Source organism: Perca flavescens, chromosome 7 (genome assembly GCF_004354835.1).
Source record: "Perca flavescens isolate YP-PL-M2 chromosome 7, PFLA_1.0, whole genome shotgun sequence".
NCBI classification, from domain to species: domain Eukaryota; kingdom Metazoa; phylum Chordata; class Actinopteri; order Perciformes; family Percidae; genus Perca; species Perca flavescens.
Genome location: NC_041337.1, coordinates 30901167 through 30928804, shown reverse-complemented (window position 1 = coordinate 30928804; position 27638 = coordinate 30901167). Strand labels below are relative to the sequence as shown.

Genomic DNA, 27638 nt, shown 5'->3' with positions numbered 1-27638 from the left:
TAAGAGACGCACAGGTCTTCTTCAGAGCTCCGTGTGGTTGAGTCTGAACAATAGACTGTAAACATCACGTCACAGGAACTTCAAACTAAATCATTAGTATTGCGCTCCTTAACTTTGTGTTGATGGCATCAATGTATTACACTGATTTGGCTAGGATTGCTTCCTCTTTCTCTATCTCTCTTCTGCCCACTTTCCACACGCACGGAGCTCTCTTAAAGGAGCCGCAGCACCATTTTACAACAAATGCCTTATCGCGCTGATGTGACCCAGAGCCATAGAGAGAGAATTCTCTATCACTCTGATGTGACCGAGCCCGACCATAATTTCTAAATATCTGTCCAAACCCAGCCTGGCCCATCTGGGACCCGTCGGGACCCATTGGGCTCGGTTTGGGTATCCATGCCTTAGGCAGGATGTAGCCGGTCCTATATGAAATAGAACCAGGCAGCACTCACATGTACAATCTGACCCCTGTCATTAAGTCTTGTTTCCGTGAAGGAGTTTGTTTCATGGCTGAAACACTGTCAAGTTATGTTATCATAGGGACATTTTAATCAAACATGGTTTTATAGAGACATTTACATAAACATCTTGCCACAGCACAAGCAAACTAAACTTGGTATCTCTTTTTGAGGGATAGAACTCTTTCCTCTTTTTACTTAAGTAAACAACAAGGTCAAAATACTCCATTACAAATGGGTTACAACCCCCCCTATAATCAAAACCAATGCAAGCCCTCCCAAAAAACTATTATAATTTCCTTTACATAAACAAACACATTTGTACCATACATTGATGCAGAAAGGGCACAACTTGTTGCAGAAAATTCACCAGAATGCAGAAAATGGGACAATCCAAATTTCAATTTTGCTCAAAAGTGGAGATCTCATCCTCCATCTCATTTGTCCATTACTTACACTGCACTGTAACTTTTATTCTTGCCTTTTCTCATTAACCTGTTTTTATATTCTCTTTCACAAATGTTTGAAAATGTTTTTCTAATGTTTTATGTAAAGCACGTGCTCTATGAATGAATCTGCCTTGCCTTGAGTAATTGGACTTAGTTTCCATCACCATTTCTTTTAGTGAAATCAGAGTTAGTATCTAGAAAAAGAAAATAGAAATCAACCTCCCCCCCTGGTTTGAACGAGTGGCGTTTTCCTGTCTATATTTAGAGGTGATTAGGTAGGCCCACTCCTTGTTTGGTATCTGTAGAGATACGGGGTCCCTTTACTGATTATATCTGAAGCAAATGCACTCGGCTGCAACGCGTACGTGAACGTTGGTAAAACTGCTTTTAACTTTAGTGGCCCTTACTCCAGGAAACAAATTACAGCAACTTAACTGTACATTTTGGACCTAAATAATTAGAAATCTGGTTTTAAACTTGGAAACTCCTACTCTTACTTGCTTTACAGAACTGTACTTTCTTTGGTATCTGTATTATCCTATTTATCAAATGTGATGTAGCATTTAGATTTGTCAATTCAGAAAGTTTTCAAGTTTTTTTTTCTTTCTTATGATGGTGTTTTCTGTCATTGTTTTGTTGTTGTCTCTGTAATGACTCAATGTCATTGTTAAATGAAGGCTGCTCAATGATCTTTTGAGTTTAAATAAATAAGTATTTATTTACTATTGTGTTTTAGATACTGTGGATATTTCATGTTTTGCTGTATTGGTGTGTGTCTTGTCCTTCTGTCTGTCTGCTGGCTGTACAAACAATTTCCCCTCAGGAACAATAAAGTTACCTTGAACCTTGCACCTTGAATGAATGAATGAATGAATGAATGAACTGGCGCTTTGCATAAAAAAAAAAAAAATAAATAAAAAAAGTTTAACGGTCTAATCATGTCAGCTGGACTTGTAGGCCATTATATTGTTGGGTAGTTTAATTTATAATAAAACATCATATTTTATAAACTACCATGTTTTGTGTGTAAAAATCCTAATTTGTAAAGTAACTAGTTACTAAAGCTGTCAGATTAATGTAGCGGAGTAAAAAGTACAATATTTCTCTCTGAAATGTAGCGGAGTAGAAGTAGAAATAGGCATGAAAAGAAAAGACTCAAGAAAAAGTACAAATACCTCAACATGTGTACTTAAGTTCAGTACTTGAGTAAATGTACTTAGTTGCGTTCCACCCCTGGTCTTGTTTATGCTTGTTCAAATCATCACATCATAAAATGTAAAACAGGGTTCATATGTTGCGCAGTATCTTTCAATATGTCCATCCTCTACAAGTGTGTCTACAAGTTGAATGAATGCAACAAATATAAATGATGAGTTACATCCGAGTAATTGTTGTAAAAGTTGTTTTTCTTTGTGATTCTACCATGTAAAATAAAAAAAAAATAAAAAAAATGAAAATACCCATTGGATGTAACTGCCCTCATGTTATTCACAATCTTGATCTCTGTGCTGAGGAAGCCAGATATTTGTTTGTAGCCTACCACTACCTGAGCTTTTTATAGTTTCTACATGCTTTGTGATAATAGCTAGCAGGAGGCTTTTTTTCTCACTAAAAATAATCTTTTGTTTCCAAGAATATTAACAGCTTGACATTTCTCTGATGTACAGCGAGTTGACATTTGGCTCCCTTGATGAGTGCCGAGTGTGTTGCTCCCTAACGCTGAGTTGTTGTATTTGAGGACTTATTATCAGATCAGATGTCAGAATTATTGCAAAAGGTTTATACTTAAATTAACTGAACTTTATGAAAGACAGCACTGAAAAAAAAAGTTTCATCATCAATCATATAATTACAATGGCGGCATCAATTCTTAAGACAGCTACACGATATGTTGTCTGCTATGTCTAATGACAGAGTTTGAGATCTCAATTCAGGAAGCAGCGACTGTATTGTGTTTTGCCTGTAAAACCGTGTCTGTGTTCTTCATATTTATGTAGAATTATAGTTTGCCCTTCTTATGTAAAATATGCGACTCTGGTAGATGTTTGTGATTGGTCTTGCAGTGCAAACACTGCCTCTTTTATGTGAAGGCGCGCACCGCTGGATTGGGAAACCCGGGGTTGATTGAACTAGTTGGTAACCACCGTCGTGACACAGCTTATGCGGGACCGCGGTTGTTAGGTTAGGTGAAGCCGGATAACTGAAAGAGATCCAGGGCATGTTGATCCTGCTTCATAGTACAGGAGCCAAGTTTTTAAATCATACTGTACATCCACTAACTGTACAGAAGGTTTCAGCTATGATGGACATTCCTATTACAGTTTCTATAGCGACTGGATATAAAGTATATGCTGTATAAAATGCAGCATATGTTGTAGAAATACTCTGTTACAAGTCAATGTCCTGCATTGAAAATTTTACTTAAAGGGTAACTACCATTTTTTTCAACCTGGACCCTATTTTCCATTGTTTTCGTGTCTTTCTTTGTCAGACACTTAGAATATTAATCTGAGCCTGTTGGTGGCAAAACGAGCACTTTTGTGAAGGTAAATACAAGCTGGACAATTGCCCTGTTAACTTATATAGTAGCTTGTTTTGCCGCTGCCAACTGCAGCGATCTCGCTTAATACTGGAGCATTTTCAAAGATTGTTGTTCCCATCAGTCACTTAGACACAAAAGTATAGGAAAATAGGGTCCAGGTTGAAAAAAAACCCTGGTAGTTACACTTTAAGTAAGAGTGTATAAGTATCATCAGGAGAATGTAGTTAAAGTATTAAAAGTAAAAGTATTCAATGCAAAAAAATCCACACATTTCGGAAACTAGAAATGATCCAAACAGTTCTGTCAATCCACCAAGTGTTTAATGGTCTAATCATGTCAGCTTGACTTGTAGGCTGTTGTTATATTGTTGGGTAGTTTAATTTATGATAAAACATCATATTTTATAAACTACACATGTTTTGTGTGCAAAAATCCTAGATTAATGTAGCGGAGTAAAAAGTACAATATTTCTCTCTGAAATGTAGCGGAGTAGAAGTAGAAAGTGGCATGAAAAGAAAAGACTCAAGAAAAAGTACAAGTACCTCAACGTGTGTACTCAAGTTCAGTACTTGAGTAAATGTACTTAGTTGCGTTCCACCCCTGGTTTTGTTTATGCTTGTTCAAATCATCACATCATAAAATGTAAAATAGGGTTCATATGTTGCGCAGTATCTTTCAATATGTCCAACCTCTACAAGTGTGTCTACAAGTTGAATGAATGCAACAAATATAAATGATGAGTTACATCCGAGTAATTGTTGTAAAAGTTGTTTTTCTTTGTGATTCTACCATGTAAAATAAAAAAAATAAATAAAAAATGAAAATACCCATTGGATGTAACTGCCCTCATGTTATTCACAATCTTGATCTCTGTGCTGAGGAAGCCAGATATTTGTTTGTAGCCTACCACTACCTGAGCTTTTTATAGTTTCTACATGCTTTGTGATAATAGCTAGCGGGAGGCTTTTTTTTCTCACTAAAAATAATCTTTTGTTTCCAAGAATATTAACAGCTTGACATTTCTCTGATGTACAGCGAGTTGACATTTGGCTCCCTTGATGAGTGCTGAGTGTGTTGCTCCCTAACGCTGAGTCGTTGTATTTGAGGACTTATTATCAGATCAGATGTCAGAATTACTGCAAGAGGTTTATAGTTAAATTAACTGAACTTTATGAAAGACAGCACTGAAAAAAAAAGTTTCATCATTAATCATATAATAACAATGCTGGCATAAATTATTAAGACAACTACACGATATGTTGTCTGCTATGTCTAATGACAGAGTTTGAGATCTTAATTCAGATAAAACAGAAGATTATGTATTTTCATTTTTTTAATACTATTTCTTAGTTACAGTGATCATAGTATTTTTTGTTTTAATTATATCTTTTATTTTTTTTTTAGTTTACAATCACACTGTTGGGGTCTCTAAAAGCCCACATGTGTTTGTTGTAATTACAACTGCTTTTGGCTGAGCAGGCACGTCGTATAATTTAAAGGAAGACTGCACAGGTGAGTAAGGTAATACAATTTAATATATGTTTAATATTATTAGTTTATATTATAGGCATTATCTTATTGAATGGGTGTTATTAAAAAGGGCCTACGGCTATGTATTGTAAAATTCCATCCATTTTGCAAGACACTATAGGGTAAACATAGTGGGATTTCAAATTGTAGCTATTAATGCATGGATTAGGTGTATATTTCACTTTATCTATTAGGTGTCCTTTTGTTTTTGCACTGGCCAGTTTTGATTATTGTAAATACGCGTATGATAGCTTTCATTTAGACAATTATTTTTTCAATATGTTTTCTGAAATTTAATGTTTAAATAGACAAATGAGGCACTAACTTATGGTAACTTTTGGTGAATTTAAGAGAAATCTACAGACACAAATAGACTGAAGTGTTGTAAAATAATTGTTTTATTTCCACTAGTCCGAAAGAAGTTGTACGCAAAAAATGTTTTTACCTGTAGTGTCTCCCCTTAAAATTTTGATTTTAGATTTGATTTAGATTTGAGTTTTTAAGCAACTATTGATAATTATTAAGAACCATTGATATTAATAGTTGAATTAACTCACCCAGGCATGAGAGTAATTCACATCCGTCTGTGTTGCCGTGTTTAAAGAAGTAGCTGTGATCTTATCGCAAACTAAGACATTGTAATCATTATTAAATTAATAAATAAATCTCCGCTATTCATAAAAGTGTGCATCGCAGTAACAGTAACGTGAAAATACTTCAATCCTTCCAGTCTTGCAGTCTTTAGAAGAGAAAAACACATTTTTGAAGATGTGTAGCTGTTGTAAAACTTGAATATGCACCTTACAATTTATCAACAGATACTGTATCAATTTTTGCAAATATGGAGCTAAATGTCACATTTTATACAATGCCACCCCAATATTTAAAAGAGGTAGATTTGTCCACCTCAAAAAAGGTCATTGGTTTTGGGAAAGTAAATCCACAATGTCGCTTTTTTCGACCTTTGTGACACTTTTTCAGATGTTTTTGTGGCTTTTTTCAAAAAAATTTGAAGTTTGAGTTCAACATTTTCAGAAGTTTACTAACGGAACAGCTTTGTATGACAACATTTTTAATAACAGAATAATAACACATAATTTCCCCCCTTTTTTTTCAGGGCAAAATCCAGGTAATGAACTACCAGAACATTTTCTGTTATTTACCAGATTTATTTTTTTAAATGCAGGGAATGAAGTGTTTGACGCTGAAACTTTTCTGGGTGACCCCCCAGAACCCCTGGTTATAATGTGTGTTGTCCCCCCCCCCCCACCAATGTTGACCTATGCCCTTGGCTGTTAGTATGAGAAAAAGGAGGCTGAGTTCAGTTTTCCTTCTGATCCATTTTGAGTGGGTGCTTCCTGGGCGATATAAAGCTGAGCTCAGATCATTGATCTGCCTCACTCTCTAGTCATGAGCTGTGTTGACGATGTGGTTCCTCCTTCTTCTCCTCCACACTGCTCACATTGAGGCGGTGATCGCCCAAAGCACGAGTAAGTAACAACTACTCTCTAGATTCAACTCTCTATATCTGGGACTAATTACAATTAAGAGTTAGATTAACCCTTGCTTTTGACTTTTTTTTTTTTTTTTTTTACATTTTTGTTGCTTTTTCCAAATCTTTTTTGAATAAAAAAAAAAAAGCAGTAACTATGATTTTTTTTTTTTTATCACAATTTTGAAATGTAGATAATCCCACAGTGCCACATAGTGTTGGGTACCAAAACCATTCGTTCCTTCGTAACCGGGAGCAATCGGACCGCAAATTTCGGTTCCTCATTTCAGTTCCACTTAATGCGTCTACTGAAATATTTTCCCTCTGTCACTCCGAAACAGATGTAAAAATATCACACTTTCTCTGTAGTCTACCGTTACCTAGCTACCGTAAATGTAGGCTACTTTTAAAATGCCATATTTTCCCTCTGGGCTCACCAAAACGGACGTAAAAGCATATTAACCATTCACTGCACATGATCGCTAGTAAACATATAACACTTGCTCTGCTAGTCTATCGTTAGCTAGCTAGCTTTTAGTGCATTTAAAAGGCCTAAAGCAAAGCGGTCGAAAGTGTGGCTGTATTTTACAGCCAAGGATTCCGACATCGCTAGAATGCAGTTTTTCAAGAATCGGTATAGGAATCGGAATCATTTTAAAAGTACCGGTTCGGTATCGGAATCGTAAAAATACGATACCCAACCCTAGTGCCGCAATCAGGGCAAAAAAACATTCTTACAGTTTTGTGAGCATCACTTTAGATGGACTGCTAAGTTTGGCACATTTTCATGTCAGCTCAAAACTGACGGTAATCCTAATATTAACAATAACACAAAATTTGACTGATCATTTCTTTTAACATTTCTGGATGTGTAGAAAGAAATCCCACGCAAAGTCAATTTTGTATTAAGAGATCAGTTAGAAATGTATTATTATATATTATATTTATTATTTACATTGAAAATTTGTGCCCAATTTTTCGTGAAATGATTTATAAAAATGACAAAACGTTCTCTGTCTGACAAATCAGTTAGTATGATGAAAGTGTTAAGGTAAGTGTCTTGATGTAGAAGTTACATCAGGACACTTCTGTCTTTTGGCAAATATTTTCAATGAAATTGAAAAGAAATCTGTATATCAAATGAATGAATAAATATGATATGTTGATAAATAAGTGTATAGCAATTTGGGTGATACATTCTAAAGTAATTTCAAATAGTTTGGGATGAAATAGTTTACAACAGGTTGCAATAAAATATTCTTCTCATATATTGTGGTGAAACCTTGAAAGCTGTAGCTTTTTTAATGAAGTCAAAGTCGAGCCAGCATCAGTAATAAAGGTCTCCATGGTCCGATACCGGAGCTGCCTGCTCTGATAAATTTTCAAACCAAAAAGAAGACAAAAAAACGGACAAAAATATCAAAACTTCAAAAACAATGCTATCCAATAACATTTGGTGTAAATAATTTTTTTTGCATAGTTTTTTAATAATTTAAAACCCTCCGAGGACAAAAGAAGCACCAGCGACTCCAAGCGATGCTTGACAATATATTACAAATTTTAATTTTAGACATTTATTTACTGTTTTATTAATATATTGCGCTACTTTTGTGAACCCAATACTTTTTAAAATGCATTTTAAGCGCCAAAATAATTGAGTGTAGGTTTGGAAATTTCAAAAAGTGAACATCAACTTTTCAGCTTTAGGGCTAAATGATCTCTTTACACATTGCTCTGGAACAAATTTGGGCATCACTCTACTGAAAGCTGAGTTTGTTCTGAACATTTTGATATGAAACACATGGGGGTTGTTATATACATTTAAAATATACATTTGAATTTGAAAAGCTATCTAAAAGAGCTCAGAGGGTTAAAAAGGTGTTACAATCAAGCATATAGGTGGAATAAAGTCTCCAACAATACTGTAGATCATGAATTAATATTTATAGTGCTTAGGTTTAAATGGAGCTTTATTTTTCAAGGATATTCCTATTTTCTAATTTATATTATTATAAATAGTATCAAATGACATAGGCCTATTTCTAATCTAGGAAACCAAATAGTAATGAGAGAAAAGGCAGATTTGTAAAATTAATCTTTTCTTTCTCTATCAACTCATTTCTTTGAATTGTATGGGAATTGTCTTACATTTTTGAAGCAATGTTGACATTAAAAAGCAACACATGAAAGGGCATTTGAATAGGAAAACAAAAATGTTTTGCGGTAGCCAGATGTCAGTTTTTCTTGAAGTCAAAAAAGGCAGTTCAACAGAGTTTTTAAGAAATTTGACTCAACTAATAATCACAACACTGACAGCAAAACTCAAAATTCTCAGCAAATAAATGAATGAAGACTACAAAATGGATACGTATACTGTACCCCACCTCGCATGTTTACATACTTCTACAAACCTCTTGTCATGTAACCAGGTGAGAATAAGCTGATTCTGAGGCATGGAAGCAACCCATGTGAAGGCTACATTGAAATCTACCATGAAGGCGAATGGGGCCATGTTGGAGAGAAATACTGGACCGAGAACACTGACAAAGTGGTGTGCAGGAGCACTCACTGTGGGGAACCTGTAAAGAACAGCACAACAGAGGCTGCGTCAAGGCCCGATGAGCCGGTGCTGCTCAATGATGTGAGCTGCACTGGAAATGAGGACCATCTGTGGAAATGTACTCATCCTGGTTTTAAAGTCAGCCCTCAACGACCGGGAACTCAGAGAAAGATCAAATGTTCAAGTAAGGCTGAACTTACATTTTTTTTTATGAACTAGTTTTTACACATGTTTAGTTAAATATGCACTGTTAAAAAGTACACCTTTTTAAAAAGTCTGATTATGTGCTGCAAAATAACTGCTAATAGATGTGCTAATCCAAAACATATAACGTGATGATGGTGATGATTCAATTCTATTTATAGTGTCAAATCACAACAGGAGTTACCTCAATACACTTTTACAGATAGAGTAGGTCTAGACCACACTCTATAATTTACAAAGACTCAACAATTTCCCCCAATTGATGATGATGATGAGGATGATGATGATGATGATGACGATCTACGCTTTAATGGGTTTGATATTGTACTAAATTAGGCGACTGCCAACTGGTCATGTGACGGCCCGTCACATGACAGTTACGTTCAGGGGTCTTTACAAGTAAATTTAGCCGACAAAAGCCGGCTGGGAGCCGGCTACAGAGCACCATGAGCTGCCGGTCAAATCACAGGCAGTTGCCAGGTAAAGGGCACCTCGAGGAGAAAGTCCTTTCAGGGGCCGTGGCTGTTAAGTTTAGTCGACAAAACGTGAGCGTGATGCAGCAACGGGAATGACTAGCAGTGGCGGAAGGGGCTAAGTGCATTTACTCAAGGACTGTACTTAATTAAAAAATGTAGATACTTTTCATGCCACTTTCTACTTCTACTCTATTACATTTAAGAGGGAAATATTGTACTTTTTACTCCACTACATTAATCTGAGAGCTTTAGTTACTTTACAAATTAAGATTCCTGCACACAAAACAAATGCAGTTTATAAGTACGAAGTTTTATTATTGAATTTATGAATTAAATTACCCAAAAATATACAGGCCCAGCTGAAATGATTAGCCGATTAACACTAAGTTGATTAACAGAACTGTTTGGATCATTTCCAGTTTCTAAAATGTGAAGATTGATACTGATGATATTACATAATTTTACTTATATAACATTTTCAATGTAGGACTTTTACTTGTAACAGAGTATTTAGTTTTTCTTAAAGATTATTTTTTGGGTATTTTTACAGTGTGGTATTAGTAAATTTTCTTGAGTAAAGGATCTGAATACTTCTTCCACCACTGATGACTAGTTAAGATTAGAAAAAAAAGCATTTGGAATGAAAACTCTCCCAGGACACATTTCCTGGGTGAAAGCCGTGTGTTTTCCACCAATAGTCAGATTACATGCTACAAAATAGCTGCTTTGTATAGTATATATATATATATATATATATATATATATATATATATATAGTTTTGCTAATCCAAAATATATATTATAACATGATGATGATGATGATGATGATGATGTCATTGGCTGTCTATTCTATTTGTAATTGGCTGTTACCTGTTTTTGCTCTTGTAGGTAACATCAAAATCAGCCTGGATGGATTTGAATGTGCGGGAGCTGTCAAGTACTCCACAGATGGGGGGCAAACTGATTCAGGTTACTTTTGCGGTGATACAGGCTGGGGTAAGAGTTAGCATCACACATGCATTACACTACAACAGGATTCAGTCTATAACTAGAGACTCTTTTCTCTTTTTCTTCAACACTTTAAAGTTCAAAGTACTGTTTGCTTTTCACTTTGTAATGCATTAAAATTAATTAGTTTGACTTAGGGTTCGGTATGGAGTATTTTTAGTACTATTATGATGATTATTAATCACTGTGTATGTGATTCATCTCACATCAAGAACAAAAGGAAGCCGATCTTTTGTGTAAAGAACTCAACTGTGGTACATCCAAGGACACTTTGAACGACTGGATGAATTGGGAGAAATTCCCACAGTCAAAGAAGATGACGATCAATTGTAGAGCCCTTAAAACAACAGATAATCTGTGGCAGTGTGTCACTGGGGAATCAACAACGTGCCAAAATCCTGCTTCTGTCATATGCACAGGTAACATGCACACACACACACACACACACACACACACACACACACACACACACAAACAAAGAATGGTAAGAGCGGCAGCCATTTTTATGTGTAATGTATTTATAGGTAATGTATAAACTTTGGTTTGAACGGACTTCCGGAAAGTAGTAACATTTCAGTCTGGGAGCCAGTCGCTAAATGAGTCAAATTTAGCAACTTAATCCTTCATCCATTTTTTTTACTATGGTTGCAACAAATCAGTAAACTGAGAAAATGGTTCATAAACAGGTCATGACAAACTGCGACTCAAAGGAAACCCATCAAATGTGTGTTCTGGGCGGCTGGAAAAAGAGGAAAATGGCAAGTGGAATCCTGTAAAAACCAACAACTCCTATCCTGATGTGTGGTGCCGGCAAATGCACTGTGGTACGAAGGTCTCCCACAGTGAGGACGACAACGGCACACAGCTGACATGCTCAGGTAATTCAACTAATATTTCACCACATTTTTTCCAACAGCAACTCATATTTCCAGATCAAAACAATGTTTTCGCTATGATCTTGCTTTGTCTTATGTATTATATCTTCGACAACATGATGCAATTGTATATGTGTATATCTGTGTGTGTGTGTGTGTGTGTGTGTGTGTGTGGGGGGGGATTTTATGTATGAAAAGTGCTATATAAATAAAGTCTGATTGATTGATTAATTGATTGATTGATTCATCAAAAGAGCCACCTCTTGAGCGTCATAGAAATCTAAATCACTTTGCATAATTTTTATTTTTCCAACAGACAATGTTAAAGTACTTCTGAAGGACGGTAACAAACCCAGCAACTGCTACGGTGAAGTTCATATTCAAGTGAATGATAAAAGTCGGGCCGTGTGTGGGACCGCCTCGACCTGGACCGAGAAGGAGGCTAAAGTGGTTTGCAGGGAGCTAAACTGCGGCAGCGTGAGTTTTCAAACTAAATGTTTTATTTAATGCATGCCGTATGTAACTTTTCTGAACAGCCAGCACTGGAAAAGTATTTTTTTTTAAAGGCGGACTGAGCCTATAGAAAATGGGTATTATATTTGGCTATACAATTTTTTTCAAAATGTAAACAAGTTAAATTAATAATGAATGTTATGTGTTTTATTTAGCAGAATTACATTTTGTTGTTCTATCCTATCACATATGTCCTATATTTCTAAGCAGATGTTCAATAGTGTATTCTGACAAAACGCTTTTTTAATCTCCCAAAACCAACGTGTGTGACCCCTGAAGGTTGTTGGGGCACAGATTATGCAGTTTGAAATGTAAAAAAACAGAAATACAACTGGTAATCACGTTCTATGGACAATTTATGTTAAAATATATAGACAAACAAACTGTTAATACACAGATATTTCTTAGAGTGTACTTTTTACTCCACGACATTAATCTGACAGTTTAAGTTACTAGTTACTTTACAAATTAAGTTTTTTGCACACAAAACAAACGTAGTTTATAAAATATGATGTTTTATTATAAATCAAACTATCCGACAATATAACGGCCTACAAGTCGAGCAGAAATGATTAGACGACTGAACACTGATTTGATTGACAGAACTGTTTGGATCGTTTCCAGTTTCTAAAATGTGAGGATTTTTCTGCATTGAGTACTTTTACTTTTATAACTCTAAGTACATTTTCCTGAAAATGTGTTTTAAAAACAGTGACATAGTCTCCTTTTTTAAAATAATAGGCTTTTTCACTGGCTGAGTGTTCCATTAGAAGATCAACAACTCTCTCATTTCTGTCCACTAAATATGAAGCTAAACCAGGAGATGATAAGCTTACATGTAGCTTGGCATATAGACTGGGAACAACCCGTTAGACAGGACCAGGCTTTCTGTTTCCCCGCTGTTTCCAGTCGTCATGCTAAGCTAAGCTAACCATCTCCTGGCTGCAGCTTCATATTTAACGTGCAGATAGGAGAGTGGCTTTCAATCTTCTCATTGCCTAAGTCCCAGTCTTTCATACATATAAGCAGTGCCAATGAGTTATTATTATAATAATAATAATAATAATAATAATAATAATAATAATAATAATAAAAATCATGTTATAACTTAGTCTTTGGGTAGATCAACATCTTCTGTTTGGCAGAAATGAATGACAATATCAAAATGATCATGCTTTCTTCTAGGTGATTAGTAAAGAGGTGAAGACATTTAGGAGAGAAGGGATAATGGACAATGTGAAATGCTCAGGCGATGAACCCTCACTGTGGCACTGTAGAGCCAAGCATTACACCAACAGTGGCCAATGTTCCTCCGTTGCTTATGTAGTCTGTGCAGGTGAGGTATGGCAGGAATCACATGTGATGCACTCTTCCTGTCTTTTACAGTAAACTTTGACATTATGTTGGAAGCAAAAATGTGACAGCTGTGCGATGTTGTGTTGCGTACCATGTTTGACAATTCTCTTGCTGTCATTGAACAGATAGTATATCAGTGAAATTGTTGGACGGTCCTGGTAAATGTGCTGGGAGAGTGGAGGTCCAGCATGAGGGCAAATGGCACAAGGTCAATCAAGTTGGATGGACAGATACCAATTCAGACACTGTCTGCAAACAACTGAACTGTGGAATTAGAAGAGCTCTCCCCACTCCTGAAAAATTCAGCCAGGGTTCAAATGATGTTCTACGCAAAACTATAAATTGCAAGACAGACGCCAAACATATATCTGAGTGTATTCCAGCAGCTAACTTAAACAACCAACCCAGGGATCTGGTGGCAGTAGGAATAACCTGTGAGGGTGAGTGTTTTTAATTTTTTTTATTTTTCCATTCGTCTGTTTTTGCCTTTGACCTTCTCTTGTTGTACCTGACTGTCATTCATCAGTTCCTTACTGCCAGTTAGAGTACAGAGGTGTGTGTATCAATGCACTCAAGTGAACTCAAATCTGCCCTCCACTTTTTTGTTTATGGTTCGAGTGGAAAGTGTAAAAAAAAATGAATTGACATTTTTTAAAAGCCATTGCAAAGGTTCTACAAATATCTGTAGTTTTTTTGTGAAATTGTTCTCCATATTTCTTAGCCCTTTAATGGTCTCACCCAGTGAAAAGTAGCATTAATTAAAAGCATGAATGTAGCTCATTATTTTGCAACCTGGAGGCAGCAGCTGTAAATGCCACATTGATAAATGACCAGCTAAAAAAGTCATTTTTCAGGATCAGGATAATTTAATATGTGAATCCTTAGGATGAACTGTATCTGTGGATGGCTACCTCTGTGACTACATCACCTATAGGCTTGTGCGCCTATCATCAATGTTTTCTTTTCACAAATAGGCTGATTTATATTAGCTAATAATATGTTGGATTCATGTTCATTCATTTTGAATTGCCCCTCAGGGACAAATAGTTATTTGAATTGAATGTTTAGACATTTTAAGTTTTGAAAAATCTTTCAAAGAATAAACAGTAATTTGGTGCCCCCTCCCCCCCTGCAGTGACTCTGATAACCCCATAGGTGTCCCAGGCCCCCTGTTGAAGATCTCAGCTCTATTTGTGTTCACAAACTAGCCGCTAACTTTATCTGTCTGAGCAGTGAGCACAGGTAGCGCTCATATAGTGGGTTTTATCAGAGCTCTTTTTGCTGGATGAAAGTGGAGTTAATAATATTGCTGAGGCTAAACCAAACATCATAGTCGCAGACTATACAACCAAACAGATTAGCTGAAAGGGGGGTTGGGTGATAATTGGGTGGTAATAAGTCTTTTTTTATGCAGTTGAGTGCCTTCTTAAAACTCACGTTTACAAGATGTCCTAAATTGAAAATGTTTCCTTTTCCTATTATCACATCACTTCTTAGTTCCTGTTCATCACTATTTTATGGTGTTTTTTTAACTTGATTGTCATAACATATTCAAATTCAATCGATTTTCTACAGTCTACATGTATCTTTTTTTAAACTAGGAGTTTGTTCTTTTATTGGCATTTTATCAGCTTCATATGATATCATTACCTGCCTTAAATGAGATCTTTTTTTTTATTTGCATCCTATTTGTTTATATATACGGTTAATATTATTTGTTTTGTTTCACTTTACACCTCTTATTAAACTTGAAAGGTGATATATTACTAAAATAAATATTATTATAGCCAGGTCTATCTAACATTGTATTCCTAAAAACATGGCGAGAAATGTTTTTTAGTGGGTGTTGACAGTATTTACTGATTTATAGAGTGATACAAAGAGATATCCAAAATGTCCTCAGTAAAAACCTTTGACTCTAATATGTCAATATAATGTATGCAACGTGGTGCATATTTAGTTACAAAATGGCTCCTTTGAATTTAACCCTTGTGTTGTCTTCCCGTCGACCATGCAACTTTTTGTTTTTCTGAATCAACATTTTGACGTTTTTGTCACTTTTTCCGATGTTTTTATAAACTTTCTCCTGCGCCTTTAGACATTTTTGTGGGAATTTCCCTGCATTTTTTAAGCTTTTTCCTTCATTTTCGTTCCTTTTTTCAGCGTTCTTTTATCTTCTTTTTTTTCAAATGCTATAAAATTAAATAAAACACCCAAATTCAATGAAAGTAGCGAACTGATGATTTATTTTACTTGTGAAGAGTGTTGTAGAGATCCACGTTGCTTTTTGTTGTTGAAAATTTGGTTGAAAACTTGAGGACAACAGGAGGCTTAATCAAACAATTCCAGAAAACTTTTAGTTAAAATTAGTTTTTAATGTAAGTAATCAGCTGGCGAAGTTTCGTGGTTTTATTTACTAGTTAAAATTATGATCCCATTTCACACATTCGGTCTCCCTTTAAAACGGCACCTCATCTTTTTCATCATTCATCACCATTCTTGCTTACCTTATTCAAGCTTGTGTGAGGGAGCCTATCCCAGCATGCATTGTGAAGGAAGAGGGGGACACCCTGGACAATTTACCAGTCTATCATAATACTAATACTAACAGCCTTAATTTCTTTTGTCCCTGTCAGAGCACAAGGTGGTATTTCTGAAAGGAGATAGTTCCTGTTCTGGCATGGTGGGGATAGAGCACGGCACCAAAACCTACTGGCTCTCCGGCTCTAACGAGACATGGGACCAAAACTCTGCCGACACTGTGTGTCGACAGATGCACTGTGGGAGTGCCTTGAACCATACCTCCATCCCTAGTGCTGATTTGATGAAAGATGTTTGGAATGTATCTTACAGCTGCTCATCCAACTCCACATCTCTGTTGGACTGTGAAAACACAACACTGCCATCAAACCACAGTGATACTATTGCCACTGTGGCATGCTCAGGTAATATGACAGGGTTGAAACGTAGAGATCTAACATACTGCATGTATATGCAATGCGTAGATTTGGAAATAATCTGCTGATGAAGTCCACAAATAACTTTCTTATGCCTTTTGGCTGTTTGCCTTTTGGTTGCCCCAACAGGAAAAATCGAGGTGAACCTGACCAATGAGTGTTGGGGGTATGTCAATGTTTGTGCAAATGGAGAGTGTGGAGATGTGTGTGCAGACACCTGGACAGACAAAAAGTATGCGATGCTGTGTAAAGACCTGGGCTGTGGGGACAGAGGCCTAGAGCCTAACCCCAAGCTCCAGCCCAAGGCCAATACTAAAGGGAGTAAGGTGCTCTTTACGGGTTTGCACACTACAAACAACATGAACAACCTGAGCCAGAGCATCTTCATTAAAAATGATGAAAATGATTACATCTGTAAACCTCACCAAGCCTATGTTGTTTGCTCAGGTAATGCATTTTTTTTTTTTTTTTTTTTAAATGTGATTATTCCCTTTTTGGTCAGCTTGAATCCCTCATTGATTCCTACCTGCTCAAAATGCCTACTTCCAAATTTCTGTATATTTTACCTGTATATACAGTATTTTCGGTTTACCTTCAGTTTATTTGTTTGCCGAGAGTTGCAGTGAATTTTGGAGGAAAGTCAGATCAAAGAATAACTTTTGTTCAGTGATCTGTCAAGAGAAGGCTATCAGTATAGGCCAAATAATTTTCCACTTAAACAAATGTCCTTGGGGAAAAAACTTGATCAAATTTGCCCTCACGCCGTTTGGCACATATCAAATGTGCAAATACATAAATTAATTGTGGTTGTTTTAATATGGCTCTTGTTTTCCAAAATTCTTTCAAATTCTTAAAGGTGTGTCCTATTTGATACAAACTATAGTACAACAACTCTTGAACACAATCAAAACCAAATTTGTGACAAAATCCGATCCTAACATTGTTGAAATTAATTTTATCTTTGCATAAAGTTGATATTATTGTCTTTTTATACATAAATGTATTTCCCTAGACATAGCACAATGCCCATTCCCATTTGCTGTCCCTAGGTGTGTATACAGTCCATATACACACACACATATACACATTCAGAGAGGCATAGTCAACATGACGGTCTTTCAACCATTTTCAAACTTAAATTTTAAACTAAAAATATAGACATTAATGTTTGGGATATTATTATAATGGGATTTGGGATATCATTCCACTGTTTTGTCGCTGTTTTGTTGAGTAATGTTTTGATAAATACAGTAACAGTCTCCCCTTGATGATCGTGGCTGTCTTATTTCACCATAAGCTGTGAGAACAAAATTGTTTGAGGAAGTAAACCATGTGGTATCTTATAAATTAAGCAAACATGAGTCACAAAAAAAGACATTTCAATAAGTTGTAGGCCTATCGGTTGATAATACTGCAACAGTAATATCAGTTCGAGCCTAAAAGAGCTTTTTTTGCTGGATAGAAGTGAAGTTAATGATATTGCTGAGGTTAAACCAAAACATCAAAGTCACAGACTGTACAACCAACGAATTAGCTGAAAGATGCTAAACTGCTCGCTAGAGCTCCAACTGCGGGAGTGGGTGATAATTCTTTGTCTTTTTTCTTATGCAGTTAAGTGCTTCCTTAAAACTCACTTTTACAAAATGGCCAAAAATGTACAATGTTTCCTTTTCCTATTATCACATCACTTCTGAGTTCCCATCACTATTTGATGATGTTTTCTTTTAACTTCATTGTGACAAAATTCAAATTGAGTCTATTTACTTGAGTCTATATGTAGCCTACTTCTATGTATTTTTCACTTAAAAAAAATTAAGTTTGTTCTTTTATTGGCATTCTATCTGCTTTAAATTATATCATTACCTGCCTTAAATGAGATCATCTCTTATATTTGCATCCTGTTTGTTTTTATATGTGGTTTAAATTTAGTTTTTGTTCATACATGAGTTATTTCCTTCATTTCACACCTCTTATTAAGCTTGAAAAATGCTATATACATGCTCTTTTTTGTATTATTAATATTATTATATAATAGCCAATTCTATATCTTATAAAGTCTTATAAAGTAAACAAACATTGCTCATAAACAAAGACATTTCAATAAGTTGTAGGCCTATTGGTTTTTAATACTCCAACAGTATAAACACTTTAAAAAGTGGTTGTAATGTACTGTTGTACTGTAATACATGCCTGTGACCGGGAGATGGCACAATAAGACAGATGTGATAAATTCATAGAGTGCATGTACATCATAGCTGCACCATCTACCATCCAGAGGATTTATTTGTTGTTTGTTGTATTAAAATAACAAATGACATAAATAACCTGAGGTTCTAACTCTGCACCCTCTGAATTGTTTTGTTGCAGGTAGTGTCAAGTCCAACTTTCCTTCTTCCAGAGACAAATGTTCTGGAAATGTGTTGGTGGAGTATGAAGGCCAGTGGCTCCCAGTCTGCAAAAAAGCTCTTGAAAACACCAACACACAAAAGGCCATCTGTGGGGAACAATGTGGTCTGGCTGGAGAACCCATTCCCTACTTTGGACCTGAATCAACAGAGGGTCGTTTCATTGAAAAAATAGAGTGTGGGGATGACGCAAAATCAATAACAGCATGCAAGGTCACAGCCAGTTCTCAGAGCTGTCTACGTGGTGGCCTTCAATGCTCCAGTAGGTGTAATGATTTTGTCTCAGATTCATCACTTTCAAAATGTCTTCTGTCTCTGTCAAATTGCAGCTTGTGTCTTCAATATATTCTCTATGTAAACCTTTCATATTGGCCATTTTTGCGAGATGTAGGTCTGAATAGTGGACGGGCAATTTTCAGTGGAAGTTTTTCTTCTAGCATTCCAACATATCTTGGACCTTCCTTTATAGGGATTGTTTGGTCTTTTTTGTTTGGTAAATGAACTTATTTGCTTGCTTGCTTAGAAAAGATAAGAACAAAATGATACCACTGTGATGCCTGTATAGGATAAATATGAAGCTACCACCAGGAGACCGTTAGCTTAACTTAGCATAAAGACTGCAGCAGAAAACAGCTAGCCTCCATCCAATGGAAAAGAAAATCTGCCTCACAGCACCTCTAAAGCTCGTTTATTAACATGTTATATTGTTTGATATATCCATACAAAAACCTAAGTGTAAACATCCAATGGAAAAGAAAATCTGCCTCACAGCACCTCTAAAGCTCGTTTATTAACATGTTATATTGTTTGATATATCCATACAAAAACCTAAGTGTAAAAAACGCTTAGTGTCAGACTGTTTCTTGGCTCGGTTTTTAAGTCTTGAAGTCACTACCCCTATTTGTGCTAAGCTACAGCTATGCTTAAGCTTCCTACTTGACATAAATATATGAGAGTGGTATCAATTGATGTATCTATCTCGCAGCAAATATCCATATTTCCCAAAACATCAAACCATTTCTTTAACATGAACGCAAACTTTAATCAAGGCTATTTTCTTTGCCCAACAATTCAAGTATTTGCTATTGTGGTAAAACTTTATAACATCCATAACTTATAAATGGTAAATTCATAGTTAATTCACCTTCTGTTAATAGTTATTTTACTGTTACCAAACAATGCAATGATGATTTATAATGCTTACTAATTATTAGTAACGTTATAATTTATGTTGTATTTAATCATTAGTTGGTTAATACTTGTTTTGTAAACCATGGACGCACATATTTTAGATTTGGATATTATACATTTGCAACTAATGCTTCATAAGTAAATGATTAATAAGCTGTTTATAAAGCATCAAGTAACATTCATTTGGCCCCATTAATAATTTTGGCGATCTATAGGTGAGAGGATTATTTGATTATTTGTAAACTGATATCTATCTAAACAATGTTTATAGAACAAGGTCTTTATTAACCCTTAATGAGGTATTATGTTCATCAGATGCAACTTTCTAGTAGCCCATCCAAGTAATGTTTATTGACGATTTATAAACTATTTGTTAATCATTAACATATGCTTATATAATGTATTAAATGTTATAATGTGAGCAACAATAATCATAAACATGAAATGATCATTTTGTTTTTTAACAGTAAAATAACTTAAGTTTAATTAACTTTGGATGTCCCATTTATTAGCGATGGTTATTATTATTAAGTGTTACCATAACTTTAGTAAGTTTTGTATTTGCTAAACCTTCTCTCATCCCTTCAATTCTCCCCCGCTGTGTTTTTAGACTGGCACAAGATAGCGCTGGCTGGAGAAAAGGCCTGTAGTGGAGCTGTGATTGTTCACTCGCAGATCGAAATCCGTGCTGTTTCCACTGAAGGTTGGACAAAAAGTGAGGGGCAGATGCTTTGCCGGGATCTGGAGTGTGGCAATTTCATGTCAAATAGGAATACTACATCGGACATTACCTCGACCACAAGCTTCAGCTGTGCAGGTGTGAACGATTCAAAAAACATCTGGGAATGTAAAAATCAAACATCAGACCCACAGAATCAGCTCCTTCTCGAATGTCAAGGTAAGGTTTATTTCTGCTCTCAAATGATCATAGAAGCTTTGCAGTTACATTGTAAACCTCCTTGAAAAAACAAAGTAGGTAAGAAAAAGTCCCCCGGCAAGCGAAGTCCGCTCCCTGGCTTCAATGTCTGTGTGTTAACGCCCATCCATCCTGACCAGGCGGCCAGCCACGTTCTTATACAGCAGCAGTTAACGTGGTGCACACAGAAAAAAAAACATACGGATTACAGCGCTTATCTCTTCGTAGCTTTTCAAATGTACGGTTCATGAGAACAGGCTGGGTTGGGAATTAGCAAACTGTCGCTCTAGCTGGTTGTGTTTGTTTGGCAGTTGAGTTCAAATATCATCAATCTGTGCGCAGCGTCGCTTACTGCACCTTTAACAAGGCCTTCCTCCTTTCCCGGTCTTACAACTTCTTCTTTAATTTGTATTATTCAGTTATTTGACTCTTTTGCTGTTTCGCTGACAACTCTTTTTGTTAATAACTCCTGGTACTGGCCACTGCCTCCCCCTCTGCCTCTTGTTTTTAGGAAATATGTTTATTTGCAGTCTTGTGTTGGAGTTAGATGAGAATATTGATACTGCTCTCATGTTGGTAAAATAAAATATGAAACTACATTAGCTTGGTCTTGCTTAAAATAAAGATTCAGGCGAAAGGTTAAAAAAAAGATTGGTAAGCCATCTTTTTTTTTAACCTTTTGCCTGGATCTTTATTTTATAACATCATAGCTCACGTATTCACTTATAAAAATTTTGGAGCAATTTCTATTTGTTTTTGTATTTGTGCATATCATGGCTTTGCTGGAGCTGCTATTGTTTTCTGTTTCATTCTGTACATGTATGTGATACTGTCATATCAAAGCTGTTGTTAAAAGCGGTAATTGTAATACAAATCTATAAAAACTAAAAACTTCTAGCTAACTAAATATTACAGCATATATGTCTGTGTCCTTGTTGCTCCTTTAAATATTTGTTCTTGTTATTTTCCTTCCTTAGATGAGCCCAATGTCACCCTATCAGACAGTCATGTGAAGATAAATGGCGTTGAGGTGTGCGCCACTGACTGGAAAGATGAATATTCACACAAGGTTTGCCAAGAACAGAATTGGGGCATAGCTATTGCTGGTGTATCTCATGATAAACTGGCTGACGCAGACAAGAACTACTTCCACGTCAGCTGTGAGAACAACCATTATAAACTTGGCCAGTGCAAGAGATACAAGGGAAAGTGTCAAAAAGAAGGCAAAAAAGGAACACTGGTGTCTGTTTACTGTGTTAGTAAGTATGTGCTTTCTTTAACATCCAAAATGCTGAGGATTTGTCTAATCCTCAGAAAAAGATTTCAGAATCAAAAATCACAATCGGAAAAAGTCACAGTACTGTCCCCCCTGTCTGAGGAAGTGCCATTCATATTACTTTAAATAACATCACACTACTTCACAGTACTTCAAAGAAAAAAATCTCACATTATCTTCCCTACATTATTTTTGATTCTTACATTTTATCAGAACATAAAGAATTTATGTGATCACCACTTAAATGGACTACACATTACACATTACATTACGATTCCTTATTAACACATTATAAGGAATTGTATGCATCTTGGAGTAAATCCCCTGAAAATGGCATCATTGTTAGAATCTTTGCAACTGAAATGGTGAATCAATTCAAATACAGAATCATGTTTATTTATTACAGTATTAAAGAAATTGTTGGACATTTGGCCTTATGCAATCACTCTTTGTTCATCCTGCTGAGAGTAAGATTAAAAGATTGTTACAACTCGTGTCAGCTTTGGCCAGGAGACGAGTAGCCTAGCGTAGCATAAAGATGTGGAGCAGTGTAAAACAGCTAGCCTAGCTGTCTCTCTTCGAAGTAAAAACAAAACAAAAAATGCCAACCAGCACCTCTCAAGCTGACAAATAAACACGTTATTCTTTGTTTGTTGATTCTATGTGAAAAATGAAGTAAATGATTTGGTTTTAAGACTTTTGGATAGTCCTAACATGTGGGACTATTTCTTTACTTCCCAGAGGTGATGTTTTTTTTCTTCTTTTTTTTACAGACAATGTTAAGTTTAACACCACCCAAAAATGTGGAGGTCAGATTGAAGTCAGCTATGGAAGTGAATGGAAAAAAGTGTGTAAATTGACGTCATTCTCCAAGAAACATCAGGAGATGCTGTGTAAAGTACTTGGTTGTGGTTCTCTTGAAAGGATAACTAACAAAGAGAAAAAGGTAAATCTTTGTGTTCCACTTTTTGTTTGTTTCTGGCAATGTCCCACTTATTAGTTAAATAAGGTATGTATAATTTAACTTTTACTTTTTCTGTTTTACTGCAATATATACTATATTTTCCTTATAATTAATCCCGCCAGTATTGTTGGCTGACAAACTCTCTATTGTCATGTATAGAAAGATAGTAACTTGGAAATATCGCTGGAGTGCACCAAAAATAACGACAACATCAGCTACTGTGTCCGCCAAAAATCTTGTAAAGCTGACCAACCAGCTGAGATCTACTGTAACGGTAACACAAATCATGAATCCTTTCCAAATAAGTCCAGCTGGTTCCCAAAAATATTCATTCATATCATTTGCATGTAAAAACAGGAAACCGGAGCTTTTTTTGTAATCTGCCGGATTTGAATTTATTTAACATAAAAATAATTTCTGATCGGATTAACATGGTACAGAATAACTAAATCAAGCAGCATCCCCACTCTTTACTGGAAGTAAATGTAGAATGTGTCTGGGTTTGATTTCAGGGTTTAAGCCCACAGATCCACCAATCCTTGATCCACCACCGCCCAAAATACTGCCTATCATCCTGGGCGTCGGAGTTCTTCTGGTTCTGGTCATACTGATTGTTGTATTTGTACGGATCTGCATTGTCAAAAAAGCCCAAAAAAAAGCCATGAATTTCTCGTGTGAGTATATCATTCCATTACACCTGTCTTAGTTGTCAATGCCTCGTTACAATGAAATACTGATTGATAATTTGTTTTGCTTTTAATGAATTGTCTTGAACAAGTGTACCATTCCAAAAGACAAAACAAATGCAATCAATCTATTTATTCATCCTGATCATCCCAGTGTATTAAAAAGGGTGAACTGGAGCCTTTAGCCACAAGAGGCCAGTTTTTCTGCATGCTGACTAAATTCTCACTGTTTACTGAGCATTAAAATAATGGTATCACTGCTGCTTTTGTCCACACCAACCCCTATAAAAAACAATATTCTGGCAGCTTTGGCACCAAAAAATACTGTGAAATAACAGACAATATCTGTCTTTGTAAAAATACAGTAATTTTCCATATTTAAAATACAGTGTGTAGCTTGAATCGTACATGAAATCTTGTGTATTTCTTTGCTGTTTTACTGTTTAATGAAGGAGATTTACATGTGTAAAAACAGATTTTCTCTATTCACTAATTTGATCTAATCCACAATTTCACAATATTAAACTTGACTTTAACAGTTCAATGTATTAAATAGAAGATGAATATTTGTGAAATTATGATAAATTAACTAATGCATTTATCTTCTTATGTGAAAATGAATTAGTTTTCTTTAAAGAAGGTAGTGTTATGGTTATACTGTACACATGTTTTTCATGTTCTTTTTTTTCATGTAAGGTCTTTTTCTTTTGTTATTTCACTTTAAATATATATATATATATATATTATACCGTAGAGAATATATAATTATATTTCAGCTCCAAAAATTTAATTTGTGCCACTAATGTATTGCTATTTAAAGGTAACTGTTGTAAAATTGTCATGTCCTGTTGCTGTGAGACAATTGTTGTTTTGCTAATTGTCTAATTTTGTTTTGAAGTAGTGAGAAAGCTGTCAAGGAAAGAAGTGGAGTTTGAAAGTGGAGACTATGAAGATGTCAACGACAATGAAATGGAGGACTTTAGACTTGGCAGTGAGTCTTAAAACATCTTCATTCATTTATATTATTGGTATTTATTTATTTTTGTAATCTCCTAAGTAGGACAGTGAATCCTAATCACAGGCTGCACCCCAGCCTCTGTTACATATTACCAGTAGCATTACTACAGGAGTCGTCAACCAGGTCTCACTCCCAACTCGTCACATATTGTACTGACGCTTGGTCCGTGTCAGAAAGCGTCGGTATGGGAGACCCCGGGCAGACCAGCAGCTCGACCGTGGCGCTATAAGATGACGTATGAATTAACTAACACCAAAGGCACCTGACCAAGCATCAGTTTTTGACTTGCTAGAGTTCTTAGTAGCATAAGAATTGGTAACATATAGCAGTGTAATATTTCATATTGCATTATGTTACTTTAATCTCTATATAATTATAATGCATTTCAATTGTATATTATTATATAGGCTATATCATATATATATATATGAACGGGTTTGTATGATATCGTACGAAAAGCTATGCACACCAATTTTTGTGATGTCCTACGGAACCGCCGAGATGACTAGTCACATGACAGTTAAAGAGTTAAAGAGCTCCTATTATACTCCTTTTCAGCATCCTATTTGCACTCTTGGGTCTACCAGAATAGGTTTACATGCTTTGATGTTCAAGAAACAATTTTTCGCACAGTGCCTATTTCTGCAGCTCCTCTGCCTCGGTTTGAGCTCTTGGCCTGGCTTCATGAAAAGCCCAGTTTGCTCTTATTGGTCGGCTGTCCCACTCTGTTGTGATTGGTCAACCAAATTTAAACAAGCCGCTTGGCGAGCTGTACTTTCTCAGGCGGCACCAATAGGCAGCACATTTGACAAACTGGGCTGGTATTCTCAATCAGTGACATCACTAATTGAGGAATTTTATTAATTACCTGTGAGAGAGAAAGCTCCATTTTGAGTTAAATGTGTACTTTCTGTACTTTATACATATATTAGACATTACACATTACACAAAAACAGTATACCAGACTAAAAGCTGTGGGAAAAAGCATTATAGGGGCTCTTTAAGTTTAGCGCTCTTTACAGTTGATTTTAGCCAACAAAAAGTTACTGTGAGCTGGCTTCAGAGCACCGCAAGGTTGAGTTTAGGCATCAAAACAACCAGATATGACTAGATGGCATTTGTTTAAGTGTTTGTTCGTCGTTGTTCTTGCAGGATTCAAATCAGAGACTGAAGTCATCACGGAGAACGACGCACGGAGCACTTCCTCTTTTCCCTACGATGATATTGATGAGGCTCAACCCCTGACCTCTCAGGCCGCCACTGATGCTGACTCAAGAAACAACATCAATCAGGGTGACCCCGATGAAAGCACAGGAAAGTTTTGAGCCAGTTTATTCACATCTTTTTCACACTTGAAGACCAATACTTTGACAACTTCTCACACTGTCAGCAATCAGAGTGAGCAAATTTTAATATGCTACTGTTTTTCTTCTTAACAGATGGGGTGACCTACGAGGTGGACGACCCGCAGGAGAATTACGACGACATCGATGCCGGCCGTGAAATCATTCAAACCGAGGCTGAAGTCCACAACAGCCCCCAAACAACACCTGAAAGCGAGGCAGAGGCACCTCAAGGATTAGTGCAGGGGGATGAGGACTACCTAGTGCCAGGCCAGGATGGGTGAGCCAAAACTAGGTTTAAAGGCTACAGAAATACATTTCAATCTGGAAAAGTAGACCCCCCCAAAACTTGGCTACCATTTACAAAAGCATACTCACAAAGTCACAAAATTATAATCAAACAACATTACCGTGGAGAAGCTTTTTATGCAGCAGAAATATGCAAAAGTGGTTAAAATAAACTTTAAAGCAGGGGTCTTCAACATTTTTTTAGCCAGAACCCCTTAACTGAAAGAGACGGATCAGGAACCCCTTACTACATACTGTGTATTGTATACAATTAAGTTGCATATTAATCTGGGACTACAATAATGTGGAGGGCGGCCTAAAACCTTTATACATACCTTTTTTGCATAGAATACAAAGCTATTAAAATAGTCTATAATTGTTGTAAATCATGTTTTAATTTAAAACATACATGTGGCACAGTGAATCCTTAGGATTAATCTGTGGATGGCTATCTTGGTGACTACCTTACCTATAGGCCAGAAAGACTATCATCAGTGGGGATTTATATTTGTTAATAATATGCTTGATTCATGTTAAGACTTTTTAATTTTTGAAAAAACAATTAGGAATAATTTGGAGGCCCCTTTGAATTGACTCTGAGGAACTCTGACCCCCTGTTGAAGATCACTGCTTTAAAGTAACCTTAATATTGAGTTTATATAAAAAATAAGTGCATCCCTAGATAAAATAAATTGAATAAGGCATACTCTGAAATACTCAAAATTTCATATCAGACAAGCTTGTACAGTCAAAATAGATGACAAAATAGATGTTTCCTGTATATACTCAGAATACATAATCTGATTGTGTACTGCTTGCTTGTGTACCTTCTAGTGACATGGAGTTTGCGACATCTGTCATTTAACATAAGTGTGCGTATCAAATGTGCAAAATGTAAGCCTGCAATCAAATCACAGGTGAGGAAAATGAGTGGTTAAAGTTCCTTTCTCTTAAAATGTATAACATTAGAGTCATAGGACCTTAGAACCAGTGGTGTAGTCTAATGTATTGTAGTGGATATACTGTACTGTATATATATATATATATATATATATAAAAACACAGATGACAATTCAAAATATACCAAAAATATAATTTATGTTGTTGCGTGTCATTGGGCATTTTTAA

The 27638-nt window shown here is 35.9% G+C and overlaps 1 protein-coding gene across 1 annotated transcript; it reads left to right on the top strand.

The window, feature by feature from the left end:
• Positions 1 to 6402: 6402 nt before the first annotated feature.
• On the top strand, positions 6403 to 26603 carry LOC114559127 (scavenger receptor cysteine-rich type 1 protein M130). The gene is made up of 19 exons (XM_028583600.1): positions 6403 to 6472; positions 8904 to 9218; positions 10603 to 10710; positions 10935 to 11141; positions 11409 to 11600; positions 11914 to 12074; positions 13296 to 13446; positions 13592 to 13906; positions 16103 to 16411; positions 16553 to 16870; positions 18791 to 19090; positions 20630 to 20917; positions 21913 to 22194; positions 22985 to 23157; positions 23335 to 23449; positions 23688 to 23849; positions 24763 to 24852; positions 26032 to 26193; positions 26319 to 26603. The coding sequence occupies exons 1-19, from the start codon at positions 6409 to 6411 to the stop codon at positions 26504 to 26506; spliced, it is 3900 nt and encodes a 1299-aa protein (XP_028439401.1). The 5' UTR covers positions 6403 to 6408; the 3' UTR covers positions 26507 to 26603.
• Positions 26604 to 27638: the final 1035 nt, after the last annotated feature.